The following is a 27,806-nucleotide window of genomic DNA, read 5'->3' as shown; positions in this document are numbered from 1 at the left end:
CATTTAAAATATACTGAAAATTACAATAAAACAAATACCAAATTAAATGAATGAGTTCGTTGGGTCAGACAGTGTGAGAAGTTGTAGAGAAATATGTACCGGATGATTGTTGATCCTGATTATCCATAGGTCACATAATTTTAAATCAAACACAATTAAACTTCACCACATACTATTATTTCCCTTAATTTTTACATTAGTTGAGGCATCTTTTTCATTTACTTTATTTTGTATTTATTTATTTTTTTACACTAAGTTACTGTAAGCTGATTGTATTTTGTTGTTTTACTGGAAGTACATACATCATCTTAGCAGTTTATTTTTATTCATTTAAACGTTCAGTTTGTTTCATTATTAACATTAAGATAATTGTTATATATCTGATTTCATATTTGGTGTCACATTATATGAAGCTGTAACCTAATTTGCTTCATCTTGTATGATTCTCCTTTCCACATCTCTTTTTCCTCTTTATATTTTTTATGCCTTTCTAATATATTTCTTGTTTTATCACAAGTTCAGGTGTCGAGACGATTTCACTCTGTGAATTCTGTAACACATTTTCATTCACAACATTGTTTCCAAATTTTGTCAGTTTCTTACCTTTTTGATGGCAATAGACTGGTATCTGATGATGGCCTTTGAAGCTAATGAAACCATGCTACATTTGGTACACATGGCTGTTACACTGATATCTACACCTGCATTCTGAAAGATCTAGATCTGTCAGCTACATTACACATGACTGAGCCTGTGTGACCTTCCCATTTCATACATATAGAAATCATTGAACCAAGATGTTTATGTGAGTTGACTAATTCCAGCTGTGACTCATTGACTTTGTTGCTGTAGGACACTACATTTTAAGAAAATGTCAATTTATGCACCATTTTCAAATCTTATTAAGATCTGACTGAATATTAGAGCAGCCATTTCTTAGTCTGTGCTTCATTATAGATGACTGTATCATCTGCAAAATGTCTGTGGTTATGATATTTATTGTCTGACAGCTCATTAATGTATAACATGATCACCAATGGTGCCAATACATTTCCATGGGGCACACTTGAATGTATGTATTTCTACTTTTGCTGTCGACTCTCCATTCTAGATACCATGCTATGTCCTCCCTACCAAGAAATCCTCAATCCAGTCACAAGTTTTGTTTGATATCCCATATGATCACACTTTAATGCTTTACTACACTGCTTTGTGGAAGTGCAAAGCATAGTTTCAACTCTCTTTTCATAGTTATTCTTGACGTGTAATTCTGGAAACTACATTGCAGATGGGAAATGTTGCTTTATGAAGGTCATTGGAAAGAACCTGCCTCTAGACTGACATAACAGTTCATTACATGACAGTGTGTATTGCTCTGTGTAGCATTGTCAGTCAGGCACACAATGCTTTCTTTTGATGGTAACTATTGGTAGTTGCAAACAACCACACTTTAACATAAAACATATATAGTGCTTTTGTTACCTTTGGTGAGGGTACTGTTCAGTTCAACTTGCATTTCTGCTAATAAATGCATAAGGAATACATGAGTCAATCATAGCGAAGTGTGTTGGGTTCCTTGCTGTTCATGCAGTATATTAATGGTCTTGCAGACAATATTAATAGTAACCTCAAACTTTTTGTTCATGATGCAGTTATCTGCAATGAAGTACAGTCTGCATGAAGCTGGCTAATATTCAGTCAGACCTTGATAAGATTTCAAAGCTGTGCAATGATTGGAAACTTGATTTAAATGTTCAAAATGTATAACTGTGCATTTCATAAAATGAAAAAAAAGAACATAGTATCCTATGAATATAATATTAATGAATCACAATTAGAATCCATAAATCTGTAAGCACATACAAATATAAGGGGTGTTCAAAAAGAAATGAGCCAGAGGCATAATTACAGAAGCCAGTACCTGTATGTTAGAACTATTGATCCTGGCTGTTGAGACACTTGTCCCTCCATGACACAAGGCAGTAAATGGCTCTCTCATAAAATTTCTGGGGCTGTAATGTCAACCAGTTTCACACCTACAGTTGGATGTCATTGTCCAAGGTGAATTGTTTGTCCCTCAGAGGCTTTTTAAGGGGACCAAAAGTGGAGTAATCACAGGGAGAGTGGTCTGTACTGTATGGAGGGTGGCCAAGAACCTCCCATTCAAATTTCTGCAGGAGTCCTGTGACTGTGTTGGCTGTATGAGGCTTTGCATTGTCATGGAGCAGAATGACCCCATGGTTGCCCCATGGTTGAGATTACCTGGTCGTTTTGATTTGATCACTTGGCAAAGTGTGGTGAGGGTTTGCGAGTAATGCTGGGCATTCACTTTTGCCCCATACTACACAGAAGTGAATCAGTAGGAGTCCTTGGTCAAAGAAGAATGTCAGCATAACCTTCCCTGCACGCATGTGGACAACGATGTCCAGCTGTACAAGTGGAACTGGTTCACATTGAAGCACCAGGAATTTTATGAGATAGCCATTCACTGCCTTGTGTCACAGTGGGACAAGTGTCTCAACAGCCAGGGTCAATACTTCTACCATACAGGTACTGGTTTCTGTAATTATGCCTCCGGCTCATTTCTTTTTGAATGCCACTTATACTTGAGTGCAAGACTTGCTTACAAATCACTTGTGTGGCCCATTCTAGAATATTGCGCAAGTATGTGGGACCTGTATGAAATAGGACTAGCAGGAGATACTGAATGTATTCAGGGGAGCGTAGCATGAATTGTCATAGGTTTGTATGACCTGTGAGAGTGTCACTGAGTTGTTGAAAGAACTGAACTGGCATATTCTTGAAGAAAGATGGAAACTATCCTGAGATAGTTTACTGACAAAGTTTCAAGAACCAGCTTCAAATAATGACTCTAGGAATATACTGCAACCCCCAATAAACTACACCCATGGGAATTGTAAAGATAAGATTAGATTAATTACAGCATACACAGAGGCATTTAAACAATCATTTTTCCTGTGCTCATACATGAATGGAATGGGAAAAAGCTCTAATAGTTGGTACAGCAGGTCGTACCCTCTGCCATGTACTTCACAGAGGTTTGCAGAGCATAGGTGTAGATACAGAACATATAAATCTTTCTGCTCGTTTTAGTTAACATTTGTATTTTTGTAATCATTATTACTACAACTGTGTATGGAAAAGGATCCATAATCAATGTAATTTTTGCCCCTCCCTGTTCAACAGAGAATAGAAAATAAGTACAGTAAATGTGTTTTTTGCATAACCATCCTCCACAGCAGGCACAGGAATATGTGTATTGTAAATAAAAAAACTGTCCTTTCTTGCTGCACTGTATTTTATTTTTCCTAGATGCATTTTGCCTTTTTCATTTTAAGCCATTATCAGTAGGATAGTTCTTCACATTTCTGTTGGCATCTGCATTTCCTCTCATCTAGCCATATCCTGGTGGTCACACTACTGCTCTATTTATGAAACATAAGCATGTTTTTAGGTACCAAACTTTTTTCATCGCACAGAATGAGACATGTAGTGAACTAACATAGTTCTACCTTGAAATCATAGTTTTTTTTATCAAATATGTATAATTAGTGACAGAAGACTTACAGTGTATCACAACAATATGGACAAACAAAGTGAAAAGTGGGGAAAAAAAGTTTGGAACATAAAAACAGCTAATGAGCTTCACCAATTCCAGGGTCCGTGCCATAACATGTACTCTTTGTAAAGCAGTGGAAAATCCAGGATGGAGATCTAATAGTCTACTATTAAATAAGTCTGCCTGCTGTTCAACACATATTTCAAATGTTCAGCAGCAGTCTATCCTAATTCATATTGTTATGTCCTTCACTCTGATAAACCCCTGGGACACAACCTCCCATAGCAGCCTTGGGGCTGGAGGGATGGCTATGATGTCAGGATGGCAGTCAGGGGAGGATTGGGACAGAGTATAAGGGGAGTAGAGGCCCAGAGAAACTCGGATGACAAAATTAACACTTTGTTTTACTTGTATATTTGTGTTTTGTGCTATGTCAGGATAGTGAATTGCCCCCCCCCCCCCCTCGATCCACACTCCACATGGGGAGAGCTGGGTGACTGAAGAGATGATGATCAGCATACAGCCACCTGTCTGCAACATGCATGCCCCACGCTGTTGACACCTGTGCTCAATATGTGGCATGCAACCCTGTTGCAGGAGCCACACTGCAAACACCTCATGTTAGTGGTGTATGAAGATGGTGGGGCAGCTTTCTGTGGCAGCCAGCACTGTGATGAATGACTGGGTCTCACCAGCCACTGAAGTGTGGTGCACACTCCATGATGATGGAAGATGGCTGCTGTGTGTGGGATACAACCTGCTGCCCCAGGGGCAGCAGCTTATCTTGCTGATGGAGTGAGCCCAGTGCCCAGTGCCAGGACACTAAGTTTGTAAGGTGGACTTAAAGTAGGAATCTGGTACCATGATGGAGACCTGAACTTGTGACAGCTACTGGCAGATCCATGTGATCCCCTCATCTAGCATAGCTCCAAGTCTTGCTAGAATGGCTGGGCTGTGAATGAAACTGCTACCAAAATGACAGCTATTTACACAAGATAGCAGTGCACCTGTTATGACAATGCACTGCATCTAGTTATGTTCTTGATAACACCACTGGAGCCCTTTTGTAGAGAAATCTCCTTGCCTGTTCTGTGAATTATCGCTGCACTTACAGGTATCACTGAGTGAGTGCGTCTCAATAATTCAACAGTCCAGTTCTTACAACCGAAATGACAACCCAATGTACATGACAGCTACTAGTAGCTGCTGCAATTCTCCACCACATATTCCCATCCCACAGATTTTCCCATAAAATGGTAGCAATGAATAGCAATCTATCCTAGCCTCCAACCTGCAACACCAACAGGCAGCATTCGTTCTTGTGGTAGACAGTGGTTGTAGGTGCTTATTTACATATTCTGAATTACTATTCAGCTGCATTATTTGAACTATTTTTACTCTGTTTATAAGATTTGCTACAACCTAATACTGCAATTTCATTTAAAATATATCAATGATCAGATAGATATTTGGGGTGAAGGGGTTTACAAAGACCATTACTGTTTAGCTGTTTATTTCATTGTTCCTTATATCTTGCAAAAAAATAATGTCTTGACAATTAGAAATTATAAGAAAGTCTTTTGTTCACAGGTATCAAGGTATGGAAGAGAAGTTGGATCAATATCCTATTTATGGAGTAACAGTGGGTGAAGTAGAAGTTGATATGTTAACAGGCCAGTATGAGGTGTGCAGACATTTTTGATAACTCATGGTTCATTTTCATCATAGTTAAGTATTAAGTAGGTCTACTTAGCAACTGCCCTTCATGTTTAATTTCTGTTTCCCACATAGGAAAAATACCCTCTGATGTTGTGTTGTTTTATCGCTATAATTTTTATAGAAGAATCTGATTTAGTGCAATATTCATCCTGTCTATGGTGCAGATGTAATCCTTGTAGTCTCCATGTAAATGATTTTACTACTCTGTTTTTTGCTGTATTTTTCTGTAAGAAACTGCATAATTTTATTATCTCTTGTTCCGGTGATCCATGTTGTGACAGTATCACAGGATATGGAACGTTGTCAATTTTACAAGCTTTGGCCAGAATTTATGGTAATAAATAAAACAAAACAAAAACAGTAAACAGTAACTTAGGTCCCACTACAAAAAAATACATTTTAGATATAGATAGAGATTACAAAACTAAAAACAGTGAACAGTAACTTAGGTCCCACTACAAAAAATACGTTTTAGAGAGAGATAAAGATTATAAAATAATAAGTGTTACAAAAGAAATAAATATTGCAAAATATATGTTTACAATAAAAATATTTGGTATTACAAATACAAATTTGGGCATACATTTGCAATTTACAATACAAGAGATGTTAAACACTGTAGTTCAGGAACTCTTCTAATGTATAAAATGATCCTTGCAATAGGAACTGCCTTAAGGTTTTTTTAACAGGAGATCATCATCTATCAAACACTTAATTCTTGAAGGGAGGGCATTAAAAATCTTACAGCCACTGAAATGGACTCCTTTCTGCACCATACTTAGATTTGGGTGTTCATAGTGGATATCATGTCTCCTTCTAGTATTGTGACTGTGATATGCACTATTCAGCTTAAAGATGGATTTTTCTTTCCTTATGAAGCACATCAGTGAGAATATATATTGCGCAGTGGATGTAAGTATTTCAAGCTTCTTAAAAAGATTCCTGCATGTGGCTCTAGGATGGACTCCACACATGATCCTTATGGCTCTTTTTTGTACACACAGTACTGTTTTAGCCAGTGGCTGATTTCCCCAAAATATAATTCCAAATGCCATAATTGCATGAAAGTAACCATAATATGCTGACTTCATGGTTTCCATATTTCTATAAGAAGAAAAAATGCGCAATGCATATGTTACTGAACTTAGTCTTTTGCACAGATCCACGATGTGGTTGGACCAATTCAGTTTGCTATCAATATGCAAGCCTAGGTATTTTGAGGAATCTAACCTGTTTATTGTCTGCTCACCTACCTTTACAAATATTTCCTCATCTTTGGATGTTTTGTGGAACTGAATGTAGTTTGTTTTACAGTAATTTAAAATAAGACCATTAATGTTGAACCAGTTCACCGTTTCATTTAAAACCTTATTTGCCATTACCTCAAGCTTATCTTCCGAATTATCAATAAGTAGTGTAGTGTCATCTGCAAAAATGGTGAATCTACAATATTCCGTAGAGAGAGGAAGATCATTTATAAATATAATAAAAAGTAGGGGGCCCAGAACTGAGCCCTGCGGCACTCCACATGTGATGGTACCCCATTCTGAAGATATTGGGACACCATCTTGACTTTGACAGATATGAGTCGAGCCATTTCCCTGCTGCACCACTTACACCGAGATGTGCAGCTTTTTGTAAAAGAATTTGGTGATTTACACAGTCAAATGCTTTTGTTAGGTCACAAAATATGCCAATCACTTTCAGTTTTTTGTTGATAGATTCCAAGAGTTTGCCAGTAAATGAAAAAATTGCATCTTGTGTTGACAAACCTTTCTGAAAACCAAACTGACTTTTGCTGAAGCTATTGTGTTCACTGAGATGCTTAACTATCCTGGCATGCATTAGTTTCTCTAAAACTTTTGAAAAGCTTGTCAGTAGTGATATTGGCCTATAGTTAGCAGTATCCATCTTATCCCCCTTCTTATACAGCAGTTTTACAACTGCATACTTAAGCCTCTCAGGAACTATTCCTTGCTTAAGTGATGCATCAAAAATTGTGGCAAAGGACTTTACTTACATGGCTGGAGCAGTATTTTAATAATTTGTTAGAAATGTTGTCAATTCCAGCAGAGTTTTTACTTTTCAGGGATTTAATAACTCTTTCAATTTCTTGAACAGTGACTGTTTTTGCCGTCATGTGTTGCACTAATCCAGGTACTCTAGCTTTCAAAAGATTGATGGCTTGCTTCATGGACCCTTGTAAACCTATTTTTTCTGTTACTGTTAAAAGAATTGTAGTTGAATGTGTCTGCAACTGTTTTTGGATCGCTAACAAGATTACCCTCACTTTTGATTTGGATATTTTCACTACAAACTGCAGGGAAAAAAATTAAAATATTTTAGTATGAGTAAACATTGTGCTTTGGATGTTTAATAAAAAATATTGTAAAGAAAGTAATGAAAATGACACTGTGTGTGTGTGTGGGGGGGGGGGGGGGGGGGGGGGGTGGGGGGGGGGGGGGTTGGTTTGTGGGTAGGTGTAAATGCAATAATAACTGAGAGTCTTTAAAACTGGCTGTAAGCAGCTCATAAACATCTACCAGTAATAATTAGAAATTACAGAATAGTAACATTCAAAGTCAGGATTAGAATTTTATCATCTCATTGTGTTCATAAATCATTGAGTTAATGTGAAGAGGACACGTCGATGTAGGTAATATAATTAATAGATGTACAAAGGGCAAAGAAAAACCTACATCTATTTCCATTTATGAATATTAGGACCGGTACCAGTTTCTTACATTAATCTACAAAGACTGTCAACTTATTATAAGTTTTTCTAGTCATATACTGAATGCATGGGAATATAGTTTTAATCTATGAGAAGGGTAACATGAAATTTCCTTTGTTTTTAGTATCACACTATGTTGAAAATGATGCCTTTGTATTGTTATGTATATAGATATACAGTTCATAACTGTAAATACATCAAATACTCATTTACATGCCATAAAAAAGAGGTCAGCACGAATACCTAAGCTTAATATTACATATATAACTAATGACAGTTTTTTGTAGTAATTTGCACTACTTACATTCACTCAAACGGTTATTCTTTGCCTTAAAACAGAATCAATGTAGCTGTTATTTATTTATTTATCATATAATGAGAACTAGTACAACTATACAACATTTGTGGTCAAATGTGCACAACCATAAGCCCATTCAATTTTACATCTTCAGATATAGTTCCCTAATCTATTTAATTGTTTCATTGAAGCATGGCCAGTGTCCTTTATTGTTCCTTTATATGCTCAAAGGGGACAGTCAGCAACAATATGGTGGACTGACTGTAAGGAAGCGCTACAGTTACAATTTGCACAACCTGCACATTCCCACTTGTGAAGTAGGTAATCGCATCTGCTTTGTACAGTTTGAATTCAGTTCATGGTCCTCCATTGATGCCTGGGGAGACTGAATCCTTGTATCTGTGTGGAAGAGTTCTCAAGTAGACATTTTTTTGAATACTGATGACTGCTCCCACTAGATTTTTCATGAATCATTGACTTTGTAGGAGGAACCAAGAAGGTTGTTTGTTGTATGCCATGACAGTTTCCTTGATTTCAAACATTGGTGTTCTGCTTGTGCAATATTTCATTAAATAGGTAGCTGAGAAATATTCTGAGTGCTATCCAAACATTTGGCAAATCTGGTAGCTGAACGGTTAGTCTGGAGAGACATGCGCCATGACTGTCAGTCCTGGGTCAGGGCATGTGTGTTGTGTCAACAGAACAAAGTTTCCAGGCACACTTCCCCACCCCTTGGCTGTTTTGCCCAACGGCCAGGCCGGTTTCACCATGTTCATATGGACCTCATAGGCCCTTTGCCCCCCTCTGAGGGTTTCCGTTACTTGTTTACAGCTATTGACAGGATGACTCGGTGGGCTGAGACTGTGCCTATTCTGAACATTACCTCTGAGACAGTAAGTCAAGCATTCTTATATGCATCAATCTCTAGATCTGGCTCACCTGTTTACCTCACCACTGACCAGGGACGACAATTTGAGTCTTCAGTTTTCTCCGACTTATGTAAAATGTGTGGTATTGTCAAAATTCATACTTCTGGATACCACCCTCAAAGCAATTGGCTTGTCAACCAATGGCATCGCACCTTAAAGTCTGCCTTGCATTGCCATGACTCACTATGAACAGAAGCACTGCCCTTCGTGCTTCTTGGCCTTCGTGCGACTTTCAAGGAAGACCTCAAGTGTTCCGTAGCCAAGTTTGTGTATGGCCAACCTCTGGTTTTGCATGGAGAATTAGTCACTCCCACCCCACTTCCATGGCTCTCTGAACTCCCTTCACTTCTCAAGTGAGTGCGCTTGCACTGCAGCAAAATTCAGCCGCCACCTCTGGCTACTCATACACCTCAACGCGTGTACGTACCGTGCACGCTAGACTCTTGTGAGTACGTGTTTCTCAGAGATGACTCAATCAAAGCCCTGCTTCAGTCACCCTACACAGGTCCTTACAAGGTCATCAAACGCTCTGAGAATAACATGGATCTCCTCATAAAAGACTCTGTAACCACGGTCTCACTCAACCGAGTGAAACCAGCTTCCATTGAGCCTCAGGTGAACCTCCCTGATTCTGCCCCTATTTCTCCAACTCCTGCTTCAAGCGGCCATCGATCTTCTCATACCATACATTCGAGTATTGATTTTCCACAGCATGCTTCTCTGCCGAGCACTGCTTCTTCTCCGCCTTCATCTAATTCGAGTGGCCAATGTTTTTGAGGTTTCACTCCTCACAGCCCTCACAGTCAAACTGCCAACCACTCGGATTCTACCACTGTGTTACCATCTTCGTGTGACAGCTCTTTGTCTCACCATTCAAGCCACGCTGGCTCCTCGTTGGCTTCGGTCATGCTCCCTCGTCTGTCAGATGACCGCCTGAGGTTGTCGCCTGTGCAGTCCAGTGCACCTGCCACCCCCCTCTTCGCAGATGCTTCCCACTGCCATGGCTTTCCCACACCTCCCTGCCTCCCTACCATTGCTCGTACAGGTGTCACCCAAGAATTCACAACACATGTACACCCTGATGACATACATAAATTATCTGTTGTCATAGATGGCGATACAATTTGTGTGGTACTCGCGTGTGACAATGTTGAGGGAGGAAGTGCAGAAACTCATGTGGTGCGCCACTTTAAATTGAGCAGAAGTGCTGCATGTGGAAATTTACATGCCTTTGTTAGGCCTTCTGGCAAGGTGATTCTCTGCCTGCATGCTGACGAAGTGCTACACCTCCACTCCAGGACGGGACGTCGTCTTCAGCCACCAGCGTCGCTTGCTGACTTCACCGTCGACGTGCCGCCAGGTTTCATCCCCCGGTCTCCTACCAGTCGACTGCTTCCCCGCCTGATGCGGAAGAACTGTACATTACCTTCCTAACTTCTCACCCCCCCCCCCCCCCATTCACAGGACGTACTCCATACTGTGCAGGGGGGAGGGTGAGCTATGTGGCATAGAGCGCCATAAATATCGATATTTGTTCTGTGTATAAGTGTGCTATCTTTGAGGAGAGGGCTTTGGGGAGGATGTTGGCCACTAGCGGCAGTTAGCCTCCGGACTTGTATCTGTGTAGAAGCAAAGTGCTAATAAATCTGTATCTGAGAGAATTCTAGTTGTTTATGTACAACTATATCATATTCCCTCAGATGTATGTGCACAGGTCATGTAATTCACTTAAGTAATGGCCGCTGATTTGCCTATGCGGTGATGACACCTGACAGTGACCCAGATGGGTTTCATAGTATTTACAGCAGGCTACTTTGGTTCCCAAGACATCAATTTAAGTCCACTACAATGCTCCTCAAACCACTGCAGCATGGTTCTGGCTCTGAGACATGGACAGTTACATTGCTGAAAGATCACATTGCCATCGGGAAGACATCAAGCATGAAGTGATGCAGGTGATTTCAGTTGTCAGTTTGTATTTGATTACTTCCATGAAAGTGCAGGAGAATGTCTCCCATAGCATAATACTGCTCTCACCAGTCTGCATCCATGGTATGCTGCACGTTTTGAGCTGCTGCTCATCTCAGTGACAGTGTCTGTGGAGACAACCAGCAACCTGATGTAGCAAAAATGTGATTCACTCAAAGAGCCAATATGTTTCCTTTGACTGACAGTCAAATACTGATGGTCCTATATCCACTGCAGTTATAATTGATGATGTTGTTGGGTCGACATGTGAACCAGTAGGGGTTGTCTGCTGCGGACCTGCATGTTCAACAATGTACAATGGTCCGTGTGCTCCAAAACACTTGTACATGCACCAGCATTGTCTTCTTTCAGCAGAGATGCCATAGGTCATCATCTACCTTACTTTGCAGAGCAGAGAATCCTCCAAACCCCACATTCTGTGGAGAACTTTGGACAACCAACCATTCAGTGCCTAGGATTTCTGTAGATGCCCATGACAATGGCACATTAACATTCAAGTGGTGTCACTATTTTCAACATACTGGTTCAAAGGCTCTGCATAATAATAATCATTCATTTGTCAAAGTTGCTTATCTCAACAGATTTCCTCATTTCCAGCCCATGTCTTTACCAGGGTGATTCCCTGTCTGTGTCTGCTCCTCTTGCGTACTTTTGTTACTGCATCATGTGCCCATAACACCACCAGGTGGCAGCCAGCATCATGGTGGGCAATGGTCATAACATTTTGGCTCATCAGTGTATGTATGGCAAAGACTTAGTAATGGCAGATATGAAATTTCAGATTTTTCCTCCTTAAAGCAGGGGTTTGCGAACTGTGTATTGCAGCTCCCAGGGGCATGGCCTTTCAGCAGTGGCATTGGGACTTTTTCATGAGAATAATAATCTGGTTTATTTTGTTTCTGAGTAAAGGAATAATGTCTACACTACCAATGATATCTACTTGGCCAGCAAGTAAGGGCTGTTACTATGATAATGTGGCAGATGGCATTTGAATTGTACTGTGCAATTTATTTGCATTTATTCAGTAAAAATCAACTTGAAAATTATTTTTGTGGAATTCAGATCATTTCTAATTACTGTTTATCTTCTGTGATTTGTGTGTCTCTGTCAGAATTGTCAAATTTTTAAATATAAGTACAAAATATGATATTTCAAATGTGTCATGTGGGAACTATGATGATAGTTACTTGAACTACAGTATTACACGTATTACTGTTGGAAATGAAGAATGACCACAGTGTCATTTTTTCCAAAGCCCTAGCTTTCTAATGCACGCTTCTTAATAAAATGAAACAACATGTGAAGTCAAATCCTAGTAGTTTGGTAAACAAACCATGAGAACACCTTTTGCACAAGGTGAAAGAAATGAAAATAAAAAACTTCACTAAGTAAGCTACAGTTTGTACTACAGCTCTTCTTTCATCATTCAAAGTTTCCTACCCTGTATCAAAGATCAAGGAACCTTCCACCATAGCAGAAGACCTTATTTCTCAACTGCTGTAGACATTGTGCGTATTATGATAGATGTATCAACTGCCAAGTAACTGGCATATGTGACTTTGCATTCGTTTTCAAAAACCCAATGTGGCAGATGACCTTAATGATCATTTGGTTGAAAAACTTGCTCTTTGCTATTTTAGCTACATGTAACTACAATTATGTATATGTAAGCGCTACTACACTCTTTAATGGAAGAAAATAATATTAACTGGGAAAATTGTGTAGACATGTGGAGAGATGGAGGTCCTAGAATGGTTGCTGCACCATGGTTTGTGAGCTGTGATCCAGAAAGAGGCTCTTCATGCAACTTGGGCACATAAGCCCTGCCTTTCATGGCATTCAATCAGTGACTGAAGTCGTAAATGTCATTAAAAGTCAGCCATTTAAGTCAAGATATTTTCAACAAATGTGCAGTAATATCGGGGGCTGAGCACATTTCTCTAATTTATTACAACAGCTCTCACTGGCTTTCATATCATGAAAAAGGTGTATGAACTCAGGAATTAAATTTGCTCTTATTTCAAGAGAAACATTTGAGTTCCAAGAAGTTAATAGGTAGTGACTTTGTTTTGAGGCTAACATACATTTGTAATATCTTTGAACACTGAATTGATCACTGCTTCTGGACTTTCCAGAAGAAGTTGATCAACACAACAGGAGAAAAGATTCTTTCAGTATAGAACTTTTATCAATACCTGCCAATGAAGAGCAAGAGCAATTTATTGATATTTCTTCAGACTGCAAACTGAAATTTAAGTTCATTTCCTAACAAGATCCTATGAGTTTTGATACATTTTGCAACACCTTACTTATGAGATAGAGTGTTCAGAACTGGTAATCATAAAAATGAAGTATAGATCATGAATGAAGTGGAGAAAGAGATCCAGTTTTCAATCTTGTGCCAAAATGATAATGAAGTAGCAAACTTATCTTTCTCGTTGATTTCATTGCAAGAATAAGATGTAATAACTTTACTTCCATGCCTGAAAGAACAAATATTATTGATGATCCGCATGTGTATGAAATAATTGGAATTTTATTTGCTGGCTGCAAATTCTTCACCATCAGCTGTATTAGGTTCAGATGCACTACCTATTAGTGACAAGAAAATTTGTGCCGGAATGGAACTCTAACCTGGATTTCCCACCTATCACCGTCAGCAAATTAATTTCAAATTATTTCATACAGCTGTGGATTTGCAATAATTTTTGTTCTTTTAGATATGTGAGTAAAATATTACAACCCCAGAATGGAATATGATGATAACAATGGTGGTCTCAAGTTTTAGTCTCATTGTCACTGCAAGGGAATCCAATTAATAATGAGCATTAGGTAGTGAATATTGGGGGCTATGGTATAAGTAAGTAGACTGTGACATATGAAGGTATGGATTGGTCCAGGAAGCATACGCAAATAGCCAAAATGGTTGAGATGAAATCTTGTGATAATCAGGAAATCCAGGTTTTAGTTCCAATCCAGCACAAATTTTCACATGTCACAAATAGATGGTCAACTTGCTTGAATAAGATCCTCATATTAATGTCAGGGATTTTAAATAAATGAAATGAACCAAAATTTGATCCAGGTTTTAAATTACAAAGGTTGTTTGGGGATATTTTCTGAGTATTTTGATATAAAGGGGTGCATGGTTACTGGTGGCTCCTCACAGAGTGATTGCATTTAATTTGATTTCTTACCTCCATTTATCTTTGTATAAGTATTTCACTGAAAATATCTCCAGAATACAGTAAACATTGATGGTAAGTTTCATGTGTCTTATTTGGAAACAAACCTGTTCATTTACTCACTGTTCATTCTGTTGAAAACAGCATTTCCCACTTTACTCTTCACCCTCAATCTTGTATCCAGCACTGCTTGGTCTCCCTCAGGTTTTCTGGCATTATCAGATGTACATTAACAGTTATACCATTTATGATCTACAGAATTCTTTCAGTATAAAATGTTTTCCAATCTAATTCAAATATTGGTCAAGTTTTATGGGCATGGATTGGTTTAAGATGTTTATATTTCCATCATTTGTGCATACAAAATATTGACACACTAATTTTATGTTGTCATTTGTTCTTTCAATTAGTTATTTGTACATGAAAGAAGATAAATCTTAAATGAATTTTTCAACCTGCAGTGGAGTTTACACTGATATGAAACTTCTGCCAGATCAAAACTATATGCTGAACTGAGACTCAAACTCAAGAGGTTTGCCTTTGGTGGCCAAATGCTATACCAACTGAGCTACCCAAGCATAATCATAATGCATCTTCACAGCTTTACTTCCATAAGTACCTCATCTCCTATCTTCAAAACTTCACAGGTCCTGAGTTTGAGTCTCAGTGCAGTTCACTGTATTGATCTGCCAGGAAGTTTCAAGATAACTTTTACCCATGTGACTGATTTAGAACTTTTACATTTGAATGTTCTAGTTCTCCTTCCATATTTTAATTCTTCTTTTGTCATAAGCCTGAGCCTTCTCTTTTACACTGCCCCTTTCTTTCCAGTAGCCATCTTTGTATCCAGTTACAACTTTTTTCGTTCATTAGTTTTTCATTGCTCCTCTTCCTGGATCTTTCTTTACAGTATTATCCACACACTTGATCATCCACTATCATTTTCAGCAGTTGCCCTGTCTCCTTTAGCTGTATTTGTAGAATATCAAGAGTGACAGAGAAAAATGACTGCAATAAAATTAGACTGCACACAACATTTTCTTTGTGGTAATGACAGTATGATGTAACAACACAGGGAGGACACCAGAAAAGAAGATTTGGGGAAGCTTTATCAAGGACTGTTGTATGACATTAGCTTCTATTCTTCTTTCTTGAACTGCATTTGATTGCTTGATTTTTAGTAATAAGTGGTAGCATTGAACACATTTAACTGTATCTCATATGATATAACAAAATGTTTTGGGAGGCAATGCCCTCATCATCAAGTCGCCAACACACAGCTCACAATACTATACAATAAGACTAAAAAAGTGTAACAACACATTTTTGCCACTCATAAAATAAAATAAAACAAATTTCCATGTATTTCCTTGTCTTGCATTAAAATAGTCTGCTTCTGCCCTTGTCTCTGTCCTTGTCATTCCAATCACACACTGCAAGTGTACAACAGGTGCCTCCATCATTTCCATGCACCAAATGTGTCCACTTGATGCTTCTTCTGATGCTCCAGCACAGTTGTGAGGTAAGAGGTACCACTGTGTATGCATTGCTACTGATACAACCTCAATGCCATTCCATTGATCACATACTCTTAGTTCATTTTTGCTATTACTTCCATGCTTACCTCTAAGAGTGCTATACTATAGCTACTACATCTATGGAGCATTAGATGCTCATACCTGTCAAAAAATCTAATTTCATTTGCACTTTAAGAACATTGTCATATTTATTAATACAGAAATGAGAGATAATGGAATAAATGATTAATGGAAAATCTTATATTAAGATGTGAAACAAATACTAAGAGATAGAGGGGCTGGCCAGAACTTACCTCACCTCAGTACAACTGATAGATTCACAAAACAGAACAGAAAATTTACATTCCTAGCTTTTGGAACTTTGTTCCTTCATCAGGGAGAAGAGAGGGGAAAAAAGGGAAGAAGAGAAAGTGGATTCAGTTACTCACAACCCAGGTTATGAAGCAACAGGGAAAGGTAAACAGGGAGGGTAGCAAGGATGGAGGCATGGCTGTCAGAGGGAAGCCAAAGATATTCTACTGTTAAGTACTGTGGCAGCTTCAAATCAAAGAGGATGCATACAGAAGTAAAGAGGTATATAATATAAAGATAAACACAACTATGTGGGATGAAAAGATGTGTGAATGGCTGAAGAGGAGAGGGAAAAAGTTGAAGATTGAAGAGTAAATGGGAGTGAGGTTGGTTAACGTAGGTTCAGTCCAGGGGGATGGCAGTATGAAAGGATGTGTTAGAGTGCAAGTTCTCATCTCCGCAGTTCCAAGGGACTGGTGTTGGGTGAGAGAAGCCCCTGGCCTGGTATAGGTTTATAGATGACATCTTTGTGGTCTGGACTCATGGTGAAGAAACACTCCTTAAATTCCTCCATAACCTGAACTCCTTTTCGAATCTGAATTCCACCTGGTTCTTCTCCAAAACCCAAGCCACCTTCCTGGATGTTGACCTTCATCTTGTTGAAGCTCACATCCACATCTCTGTTCACATCAAATCCACAAACAAACAACAGTACCTTCACTTTGATAGCTGCCATCCATTCCACATCAAACACTCCCTTCCCTACAGCCTAGGTATTCATGGCAAATGTATCTGCTCCAGTGACGAATCCCTCAACAATTACACCAATAACCTGACCAGTGCTTTCCTCTCCCGCAACTATCCTGCACACCTTGTCCACAAACAGATCTCCTGAGCAATACATTCCTCCCCGTCCAACAACAATGTTCATACCCCCAGACCACACAGAAGCATCCCCTTTGTCACCCAATATTATCCTGGCCTCGAATACGTCAACAAATTACTCTGCTAGGGATATGACTTTCTCAAGTCAAGCCCTGAAATGAGATCATCCCTTGACAATATTCTCCCTGCACCATCCAGAGTTGCCTTTTGTTGCCCCCCTAACCTTCATAACATCCTTGTCAAACCCTACAATATTCCCAGACCACCTTCTCTACCCAGCAGTTCCTACCCCTGTAACCGGCCCCACTGCAAGACCTGCCCCATGCATCCCCCCACAACCACCTACTCCAGTCCCGCTACTGGTAAAACATACTCAATTCAAGGCAGGGCCACATGTGAAACAACACGTGTCATTTATCAGCTGACATGCCTGCACTGCACAACCTTTTACATCATTATGACAACAACTAAACTGGCTGGGCGCATGAACACGCACAGACAAACTGTCCGCCTAGGAGATGTCCAATACCCAGTAGCAGAGCATGCTGTCCAGCATAATTCTAAGGACCTAGGAACCTGCTACAATGTATGTGCCATTTGGCTTCTCCCACCCAACACCAGTCCCTCAGAACTGCAGAGATGGGAACTTGCACTCCAACACATTCTTTCATCCCGCCATCCCCCTGGACTGAACCTACGTTAACCAACCTCACTCCCATTTACTCTTCAGTCTTCAACTTTTTTCCTCTCCTCTTCAGCCATTCACACATCTTTTCATCCCACATAGTTGTGTTTATCTTTATATTATATACCTCTTTACTTCTCTATGCATCCTCTTTGATTTGAAGCTGCCACAGAATTTAACAGTAGAATATCTTTGGCTTCCCTCTGACAGCCTTGCCTCCATCCTTGCTACCCTCCCTGTTTACCTTTTCCTGTTGCTTCATAACCTGGGTTGTGAGTAACTGAATCCACTTTCCCTTCTTCCCCTTTTTCCCCTCTCTCCTCCCTGATGAAGGAACAAAGTTCTGAAAGCGAGGAATGTAAATTTTCTGTTCTGTTTTGTGAATCTATCAGTTGTACTGAGCTGAGGTAAGTACTGGCCAGCCCCTCTATCTCTTTGTTAGTATTTGTTTCACAGATAATGGAATAAGATTTTTCAATAACTTTCTGAATTTATTTTAGTGCTGCGCACTATTCAGAACTGAAAGCAAAATGAATCATTAGTTATTTCCTATGTTGCTTCTTCAGCATACTGCTTATAACAGAATAAATTCCTTAAGCCAAACTGAAACTCCAGATTTGTTAGAAATCATTTACAACTTTTGGTTACGTAACAAGTGTTTTCCTTTGTTGCAACTTATAATTATTAGTTGAACTGTAAGAGTTATTTATATGTTTGATCCATGATGTTCCAGGTACTCCGTGTAGATATCTTGGAAGACGTTGGTATAAGCATGAATCCTGATATAGATGTGGGTCAAATTGAAGGTGCATTTGTTATGGGACTTGGTTATTGGCTGAAGGAGTACATTGTTTATGATGAAGAAACTGGAAAAGTGCTGACAAACAGAACATGGGTAATTGTGGTTACCTATTTTCCTTGCGATTTTATGTTGTCTATGACCTCTTGTTCCATCTTCCAAAAGACCACACCCCAACAGATGGTTGCATTTTGATTTTTTGTTGGAGGGTTGTGTATGACGTCACACCATGCTGCTTCATATATAGCTCTAGGATAAAATTATCCATGTTTCACTGAATATGCTAACTGATTGCAAACACTCAACTTTGATTCAAAAATCGGGTGAAAATCAGTTTACAAATTGTCTGATGTGTCCACTTCTGACTAAACGTAAGATGATTTGGTACCCAGTTTTACACATATTAATAGAAAAGTAAATTCTCATGTATTATTATTAGAACAGAACAGCATAGAGACTATATTGTCACAAAACAAGTAATATACAATCAAATGATTGGGACATAGGTGATTTGTCAATTTGAGGCTACTTTCTAATTGTAAATATACAGAATAATTTACAACTGTTTTGTAAATGATTTAATATATTCATGTTGAAAATAAAGTAAAATTGAGAAAAATATTTACTTAAAGTAACTAAGTAGTAATAAATAGAATAAAATTAAACATCAGGCATAGCTATTTGTGACAGTGAGTCATAAATTCTTCAACATAGTACTAATATTTACTTGCTAAGTAAATTCTTGTGATTCATAATTTTTAAATTTTTCACAGATTTTATTTCCCAGCCTCATACATAATATGTTAATTTATCTCCTCCAGCAGTTTTATCCTATGAGTTGATAATGAGATCGTTTCTTGTTTGATGGTCATAATTAAACAGGTTATTTTTAAAAAGTTGAGTGTTTTGTTTAGAAAACTTAATTATCTCATAGTTATGGAGGCCAGGAACAGGCATAAGATCAAGGGCATTGAACAGGGGTCTGCATGACTGTCCTTTTTCTGCACCTGCAATGGCTCTAATGACTGTTGAAACATCTGTGTAGAGAATTATGTCTGAATTTATGTTAGTTGGCATGTCATGTATGTAATACAAGAATAGCATTGGCCCAAGGATAGATCTTTGTGCCACACCTTGTTCTGCTTTGTTTCAACTTGAGAAGAATATCTTACAATTTTTTTCTATTACTACTTTATGTTTCCTGTTTAATAGGTAAGATGACATCCAACTCAGTGAATATTCACTAAAACCATTTTGTTATTGCTTACAAAGTAGTAGTTTGTGGGCTAATGTGTCAAAAGCTTTAGTTAGGTCACAAAATAGGCCTGCTGCATTTATTTTATTATCTAAACTACTACTAACTTTGTAATAAGTTCATTGATAGCTTGCACAGTGCAGTATCCTCTTTGTAAACAATGCTGATTGTTCTGGATGATATTATACAGATTATTAGAGTTAAGTATCTGGTTACATGCCATACTCTTCCAAATATTTTGGAAAATATTGATTCCAAGGAGATTGGTCAATAATTACCCACTTCATCATGTTTGCCTTTTTTATAAATGGGTTGTATTTCATCATATTTCAGTCTATTGGGAAAATATCCTTCCTCAAAAGATTGACTGATTATAAGGGACAGAGGATGTGCAATATTATGGGTGACTGCCTTTATTAGTTTTGTAGGAATTTTATCCCAGCTTACAGAATTTAAATTCTTCAAGGACTTTATGATATCAACTACTTCAGAGTAGGATATAGGGTGAATCTGAATTCAGTGGAAACAGGATACAAAACAATTTTTTGTCTGTGTTGCAATGTTTAAGACTGTTACTGAGCAAGTCACTGAGAATTAATCACTGATCACACTCCCCATTGACAGAGGTGAGTAAATGCCTCCATGCACTTCTCTTGATACCATTTTCAGGCCTTTACCAAACTGTTTGTACCACTTCACCACTCTTGGGCCATTGACAGTGTTTCCTCCCCATGCTGTGCTGTCAGACTTCACATTTGAACAAGTCTAAAATTTCACATTAAAAAATTCTTTTGGCCAGCACTGAACTGTAACAACAGACATAGTACAAGTAGAATGGCAATACTTTAGGAAGAAAAGAGGAAGTAAATGAAGATTAGAGGGGAGATATGAAAATACAAGAAAGTTTTTACAGAACACTGAAAGATATAAGTGGAAACAAGCCCTTGGAGTGGACAAAAACCACTCAGAATTATTGAGATCCTTGTGAGAGTCTGACATGACAGAAGTATTCCATGTCATATGTAAGATATATGCTGACAAGTGTCATTATTACTGATTATTAATTTAACAAGTCATTATTGCAAAATAATGACACAAATTATTCACAGAAGAATGGAAGAACTATTTGACCTGGACCTCAGTGAAGATGAGTTTGGGTTCCAGAGATATATAGGAACATATGAGGCAATACTGATAATATGAATCATCTTAGAAGATGGGTTGAAGAAAGGGAAACCTACATTTGTAGCATTTCTAGATTTAGAGGAAGATTTTCAGAATGTTGAATGGAATACACTCTTTGAAATTCTGAAGATAGCAGATATGAAATACAGGGAGGTAAAGGTCATTTAAACTTGAACAGATATCAGACTTTAGTTACAGGAGTTGGAAGACATGAGAAGCAAGTAGTGGCTGAGAAGGGAGTGAGACAAGGCTGTAGTCTGTTCCTGATGTTATTAAATTTGCACACTGAGCAAGCAGAACAGGAAACAAAGCATAGTTTCTGAAAAGAAATTTAATTTCAGGCAGAAAGAATAGTAACTTCGAGGTTTATCAATGATATTGTAATTTGTGTCAGAGGTAGCAAAGGATATGGAAGAACATTTGAATGAAATGGATGGTGTCTTGAAAGAATGTTATAAGCTGAACAACAACAACAATAGTACAACAAGATCAATGGAATGTAGTTGAACTGAATCAGGCAACACTGAAAGATTTAGATTATAAAATGGCACACCAAAAGTAGCAGATGAGTTTTACTGATGACAAAAGTAGAAAGGATAAAAAATGCATACTGACAATTTCAAGAAAAATATTTTTGAAAAAGAATAATTTGTTACTGTACCTCTGAATATAAATTTAAATGTTACGAACTTCTTTCCAAAGTTGTTTGTCTGTATTGTAACATTGTGCAGAATTGAAACGTGGATAATAAGCAGTTCAGATGAGAAGAGAATAAAAGCTTTAAAAATTTGGTGCCAGAGATGAAAGCTAAAGATTAGATGGCTATAGCAAATAATTAATGGGATGATACTGAATCATGTTGAGTACAAAGAAATTTATGGACAACTCCCAGTAACCTGTTATGCCTTGCATTAGTAAAATATGCAACTGAGACATAAGTAATAGATATTTCAGATTGTCTTGAATTAGCTCTCTTTTTATACATCACCTTCATTATGATTTGTACTGCACATATGAATAATTTTTGTTTATAAAAATTGTGTCATACGCCAACAATTGGTAATATAAGCTGATCCCCGGAGTGCCAGCTGAAGCTGAAAATTTACTTCAGTGCCACTTGCTTCTCCAAAATTTAGTTTATAATTTATTCTTCTTTAATGTTTATGAGCAGCAAAATTGTAATAGTTGACTGCCTGTGGTGTTGGACAACACATGATTGATCAACACACATTGTCATCACACACAAGCCATGGCTACAAGGTACATTGTTAGACAGTTTCCATGTCTTTTGTAAAATATGCTTTACTTTCTACTTTTTCTAAGAAAAAATGGCAGTTTTATTTTGTCTTTGATTTATCCTTCTGATTTCCTTCTCTTCATTTTGTTCATCATTTTAATTTTAAAGTTTTTGTTTCTGAAAATCATAGCATAACAAAATTATAACTTCATTTTTCCTTTCAGAACTACAAACCACCTGGAGCTAAAGACATTCCAATTGAATTCAACATAGAACTGAAGAAGAAAGCACCCAATCCACTTGGTGTTCTTCGGTCAAAAGGTAATTTAACTTTTACAAGTGCCTTGGCCTATTGTCTGTAGAAAACATTTACATACTCTTCACTAAAGAATGGTAAATAAATTTTGTCATTTTGACTTTACAGCGGTTGGTGAGCCTCCTCTGTGTATGAGTATTGTGACCTTCTTCGCTTTGCGTGAAGCTGTTCTCTCTGCCAGGAAAGATGCTGGTTCCACAGACAACTGGGTAGATATTGGTAAGTATCACTGCACTATGATATTTTGGCTGTTCTAAAGTAACAATTGGAATGACATAGTTTGCCAGTATCAAGGTTGGCTGCTTCATTCAGACTTGTATAAATGGCATTTTAATTTTTACTTCATTAAAAAATAACTTTTAATCTTTGAAGAAAGCATGAACTAATCACTTGAGAATAATGAAGAAACAAAAAATTATAACTTTTACAAACCCTATAATAACATGGAAAGGATAGGTGGCTACTCATCACATAATGGTGTTGTTGAGTTACAGACAGATACAATGGGAAAAAGTGAGAAATATTTCAGCTTTTGGATGAACTCCTTCTTTAGAAGCAGAAAACACATAAATACTAATTTCACATTTTAACTTAACAAAGGTTGGTGAACCTCCTTTGTGCATGGTTACTGTGACTTTCTTTGCTTCATATGAAGTAGTTCTGTCTGCCCAAAAAGATGGTGGTTCTGTGGATGAGCTACATCTGAAAGAGGACTTTGTCTGAAATCTGAAATATTTCTAACATTCCTTTTCATTAGGCTTGACTGTGACTCAATGCCACCTCTGTGTGGTGAGTAGCAATCTATCTTTCCTGTATTGCTCTTATTCCATTTGGGACTTTCCATTACTTGAACATACCTGTAATAATTTACAGCAACATTATGTAGTCCTCCAGTCATTACACAAAGAGGGCTCAGAGAACCTTGCACATTGTAAATACCAGGACAGTGGCAGCTCTGCAATTATGGAACTAAGTGCACACACTGTGTGCTTGCAAAAGGAATGCCACTTTAGTGGAGATGAATTGTTCAATAATGCAACTCATATGTTCACAATAAAACATTCTTCTAATAACAGCTCACTTGTGAATACACAGTGGTCGTTCCATCTCTACTTCAGTACTCTACAGCATGGTCATTCTCTTGTCAAAATACAACACTCCTATGAACTAGAAACTTCTGAGGAAGTGCTTCTGTTGAAATGGAGAAATCACTGATCCTGTGGAAAGTGTAAGAAGATCACATAACATGGACTCAGTGAGATGAACACAGATACAGAGCCTTCAATTCTCCTTTCAAAAATATGTGGCTGTATCTCAGTCAGTTTGCACCATCAATCAATCAATAAATCAATCATTATTTATAGAACTTTACACAAAGGACTAATACAGAATAGTTGTTTGTGATGAAAGATATTGTTGATCATGACGGAAGCAAGTATCCTTGCTTTTCATAAGAAACTGTCAAAACACATATCACATGAGTGATGAAGCTCATGTTGAGTAGGGCAAAAAAAGAAATTATTTTTTACTGACTGGGTTGCAAATCCTAACTGTTGCATACATGCCCTATTACTGTCTCAGATCACTGTTTTGTGGGATATGACAGACAGAGATAAAAGATCAATATCTCATTGAAAATGATGAGGGAACTCTGAAAGTTAATTCTTGTCAGTATACAGAGGTGCAACCTACTCCTTACCTCAAAATTTTATCATAGAGTCTTTAATTGGAGTATGGTTTCAGCAAAAATTCTGCTGGAATGTTCATGTTGGTACTTAATGAGTTGTTTCCAGGGTAGACAAGGATGACATTTTGCAGGTTACACAGACACCTAAACTGAGTGTATGTGATTACTTCTTTTGAGAGTACCTGAAATCACAAGTGTACATTAAAAAATCTCTGACAATTATCTAGCAGAAAGCTGATGTTGAAAAGGTAGTTATGGCCACACTGGCTAAAATCATGTTAGTGGTAGTGTGAAATTTAGTTTCCTTAGAAAATGTATAACACAATGCTGTCTTGTTATATTTATTATTACCAGTTTTCATTATTCTCCATCCCCCAGATAAGAAAGAATACAATCACAACATCACATGTTGTACATGTCTTTACATACAATTTCAACTTTTCTTCTGTTATTGCAAGAATAAAACCATTAGGTTCTTATTTCTTGTCTGACACTGTAGTCTATCCCTCTAGGTGCTATAGTTACTGTCAATTCGGTGCCAGAACAAAAGCTATAACTAGAGTTTGATAAGAAAGCGGAGGATATCAGTTTAGATTAGATTAGATTTACTTTCATTCCGATTGATCCGTAGTGAGGAGGTCCTCCAGGATGTGGAACATGTCAGAAAAACAACAATACAAGACAAATATTTACAACTAAAACAAGTAAGCTAATGTGCCATTCCACAGGTCCCAAGTGGAATGATTGTCATTTTTTAATGAACACTAAGAGTCATTTTACAAATAGTAATGCACAGTTGTCTAGTACAGTGACCAACATACTGCAAGCCACCACATGGCACATTTTAGAGGGTAAAAATTATACCTCTCCCCCAACCCAATTCCTAATTGAGTATCATGAGCTGGAAGAATAACTGGCAGTACACATCCATGTAGGATCAAATTTCTTTAATGTTCATAGTCATTATGGGTGTGAATAGGGAGGAAGCAATTTTCATCTTCAAATTCCATATTACAATGATTTTTCAGTTTGTGTACCTATAACGAAATAAACTGAACTGTTGTTAACTTCTTGCCTTCTGGCATTCCTGTTGCGTCTTTGAATGGCCCTAAAAATAGCACAAGTTCTTTTGCAATGTTGTTGTCATAACCTGTAAGTTTTTCAGACACACCTCTCTCCAGAAGTAGTTACATGATTTTGTCATACTGCCTTAGTATATAATGTAACATTGTAAATAAGCTGTTACACTTACTCCACTATCTTGCTTCAAGCTTATCCGTATCAAATGCACATCACCAGTTTTCTTCAAGAAATAGTCACTATCTTTAGCAGCATTAACTCATAGAATAACCACCCCAAGCCCATCTATCAAAGAAACATTGTCTAACATGTTTTTCTGGACTTTGTTCAAAACATGTGTAATGCATGCATAATGCAGAAAGGATTGCAGTGCTTTGCATGTTTTAGTGCCTTCATCAGTTGCAAATGAAATCTTATTAAAATGCTGGGGATTTACTCCTAACAACTTGAATAATGTTTCCTTGATGTAGCTCTTAACAAATTGCCATACTTTTTTATTCTTCTCAGAAAAATGATTTATCATCAATGCCATATTTCACAGTGCCTAATATTGATAAGCAAAGTGCACATTACTAGATAGGCAACACAATTTCTGATATCTGTCGATTCCTGTATCTGCTGTACATCCACATGCATACATGCCTATAGGCTGGATAATGTTGGGCATCATACTCACTTATGTTTCATTGAATTCTCCTTCAGTGTTTCATACTACTATCACAGGATGAGCAAAATGTTGGAAACCTTTACATCTCTCAATTCTGAACCAGCATTTACAAATTCCTGATATAACATGCAAAACCTTATACCTAATGTTGTGTCTCTGGCACACGTTTATAAGCACCTTTTTAATTTGTGTAGCTTTCACTGAAACTACTAATGCTTTGGAAATTACACTTAGTCATAATCTGCAGACATGCCTTCAGACGTGTGGAGGCAGATCTGTAAGACAGGAGAATAGAGCACTCGCCGCAATGCATGTAGCCAACACCTTTATCAGTCATTGATGAAAATCTCTCTCAAACATCCTTACAACCAGCATCTTTCACACTCAGGATATATTATTTCGAATCAAGTTTCACTTTCACACTCTCCTTCATCTCGCGTTCGTTCACCATGATCCTACAGTGGTTAATTGAGCAGTGCTTGGGTAACTATAGCAGGCGGTCAAGCAACTTGAGTGTATGATGCTCAAATGAGAATCATGGGAATAAAGTGTGGCTGCACCCTCAGTCCAGACTGGCTGTATTGATATCTGACAGACTTAAACGGAGCTACATGCACCAAGCTGTTCAAGTCAGTGTTAACATAGATGCAGACCTCTAATCACCATGTTGTGTTCTTCAAATTTACCTCAGATGTGAAAGTCCTATCCTACAAGGAATTAAAGACAGAACTGAGACTGTGTTGTGGAAATACTGTAAGCTTATATACCAAAACAATTGAGTGACATTTGTAGCATAAATCAAGTGGAAAATTTAAAAGATACAGTATTGTCCAACAATAGTTCTAAAATTATATCCATTTTTTTTTCAGCACCTCCTGCAACACCAGAGAAGATATTACTTGCTGCTATGACAGATTACAAACAGTTTGATTTGTAGGAGAATCTTCTGTACGTTGATTGCAGATATAGCATTGTGCAGACACTGCGAAAATAAGTTTTATTTTGTATAACCATATTTTGTTGTTTAATGTACTTTTTAAGTTTGTGAAACTATAGAAATTTATTGACTTAATATGTTTTTCTTTGTATGTATGAAGGGAATAATAAATCTATCTCAAAGTCCATCAAATAGTGAACTTTATCTTCTTCAGTATACCATTTCCTTATTTAACATATAACAACAACTTAATCATTTTAAGAGATACAAACAGCTGCAGAATAATCATAAATATGCAATTAAACTTCACTATGAGATTTTTGCCAGGTAACCAAATGTATGTTTTGTCTGAATGCCATTGTGGGCACCATTGATTTCATGAGATCAATAATGCATCACACTCATTAGTCCACAGAACAGTTGAATACTGCCATATGGGTGCTGCACATGGTTGTTATGTTTTCTAAAGGCCAGTGATATCAAAACTTCAACATAGTTTCAAATAATCACACAGGAATGAAGGCAGTGAGATATGATCAGAGGCAGCAAGTAGCAGAAGACTAGTTAGATGGTAATTATATTAAAATGTAATATGGAAACCAAATATCTTCAGACTGTAAAAAAATCTCAGAATTCATTCAGAAATGGCAAGTTATTGGATGAAATTTTATAGGCAAGGAAATAAAGATAGTATACAGATAATAAAAGAATACTGTGAATGGAAATTTAGCAGAGTATTTACTCATGCCACCTGTTGCCATTGCAGGCAAGTGACATTGTAAGGAAAGTATGTAAGTGAAGCACAGATGA

The 27,806-nt window shown here is 37.6% G+C and overlaps 1 protein-coding gene across 1 annotated transcript in view; it reads left to right on the top strand.

Annotated features, from left to right (window-relative positions):
• The window catches only part of LOC126100961 (uncharacterized), a 239,951-nt gene extending 212,763 nt beyond the window's left edge, over positions 1 to 27,188 (top strand). Inside the window, exons 23-27 of the mRNA XM_049911623.1 lie at positions 5,171 to 5,264; positions 18,567 to 18,728; positions 22,534 to 22,630; positions 22,734 to 22,844; positions 26,929 to 27,188. Of these exons, the coding sequence (XP_049767580.1) occupies positions 5,171 to 5,264; positions 18,567 to 18,728; positions 22,534 to 22,630; positions 22,734 to 22,844; positions 26,929 to 26,996 (532 nt within the window). The 3' untranslated portion in view covers positions 26,997 to 27,188. The remainder of the gene's footprint in view (positions 1 to 5,170; positions 5,265 to 18,566; positions 18,729 to 22,533; positions 22,631 to 22,733; positions 22,845 to 26,928) is intronic.
• Positions 27,189 to 27,806: the final 618 nt, after the last annotated feature.

The sequence above is a fragment of the Schistocerca cancellata genome, chromosome 9 (genome assembly GCF_023864275.1).
Source record: "Schistocerca cancellata isolate TAMUIC-IGC-003103 chromosome 9, iqSchCanc2.1, whole genome shotgun sequence".
NCBI classification, from domain to species: domain Eukaryota; kingdom Metazoa; phylum Arthropoda; class Insecta; order Orthoptera; family Acrididae; genus Schistocerca; species Schistocerca cancellata.
This window is presented reverse-complemented; position numbering and strand designations above follow the sequence as displayed.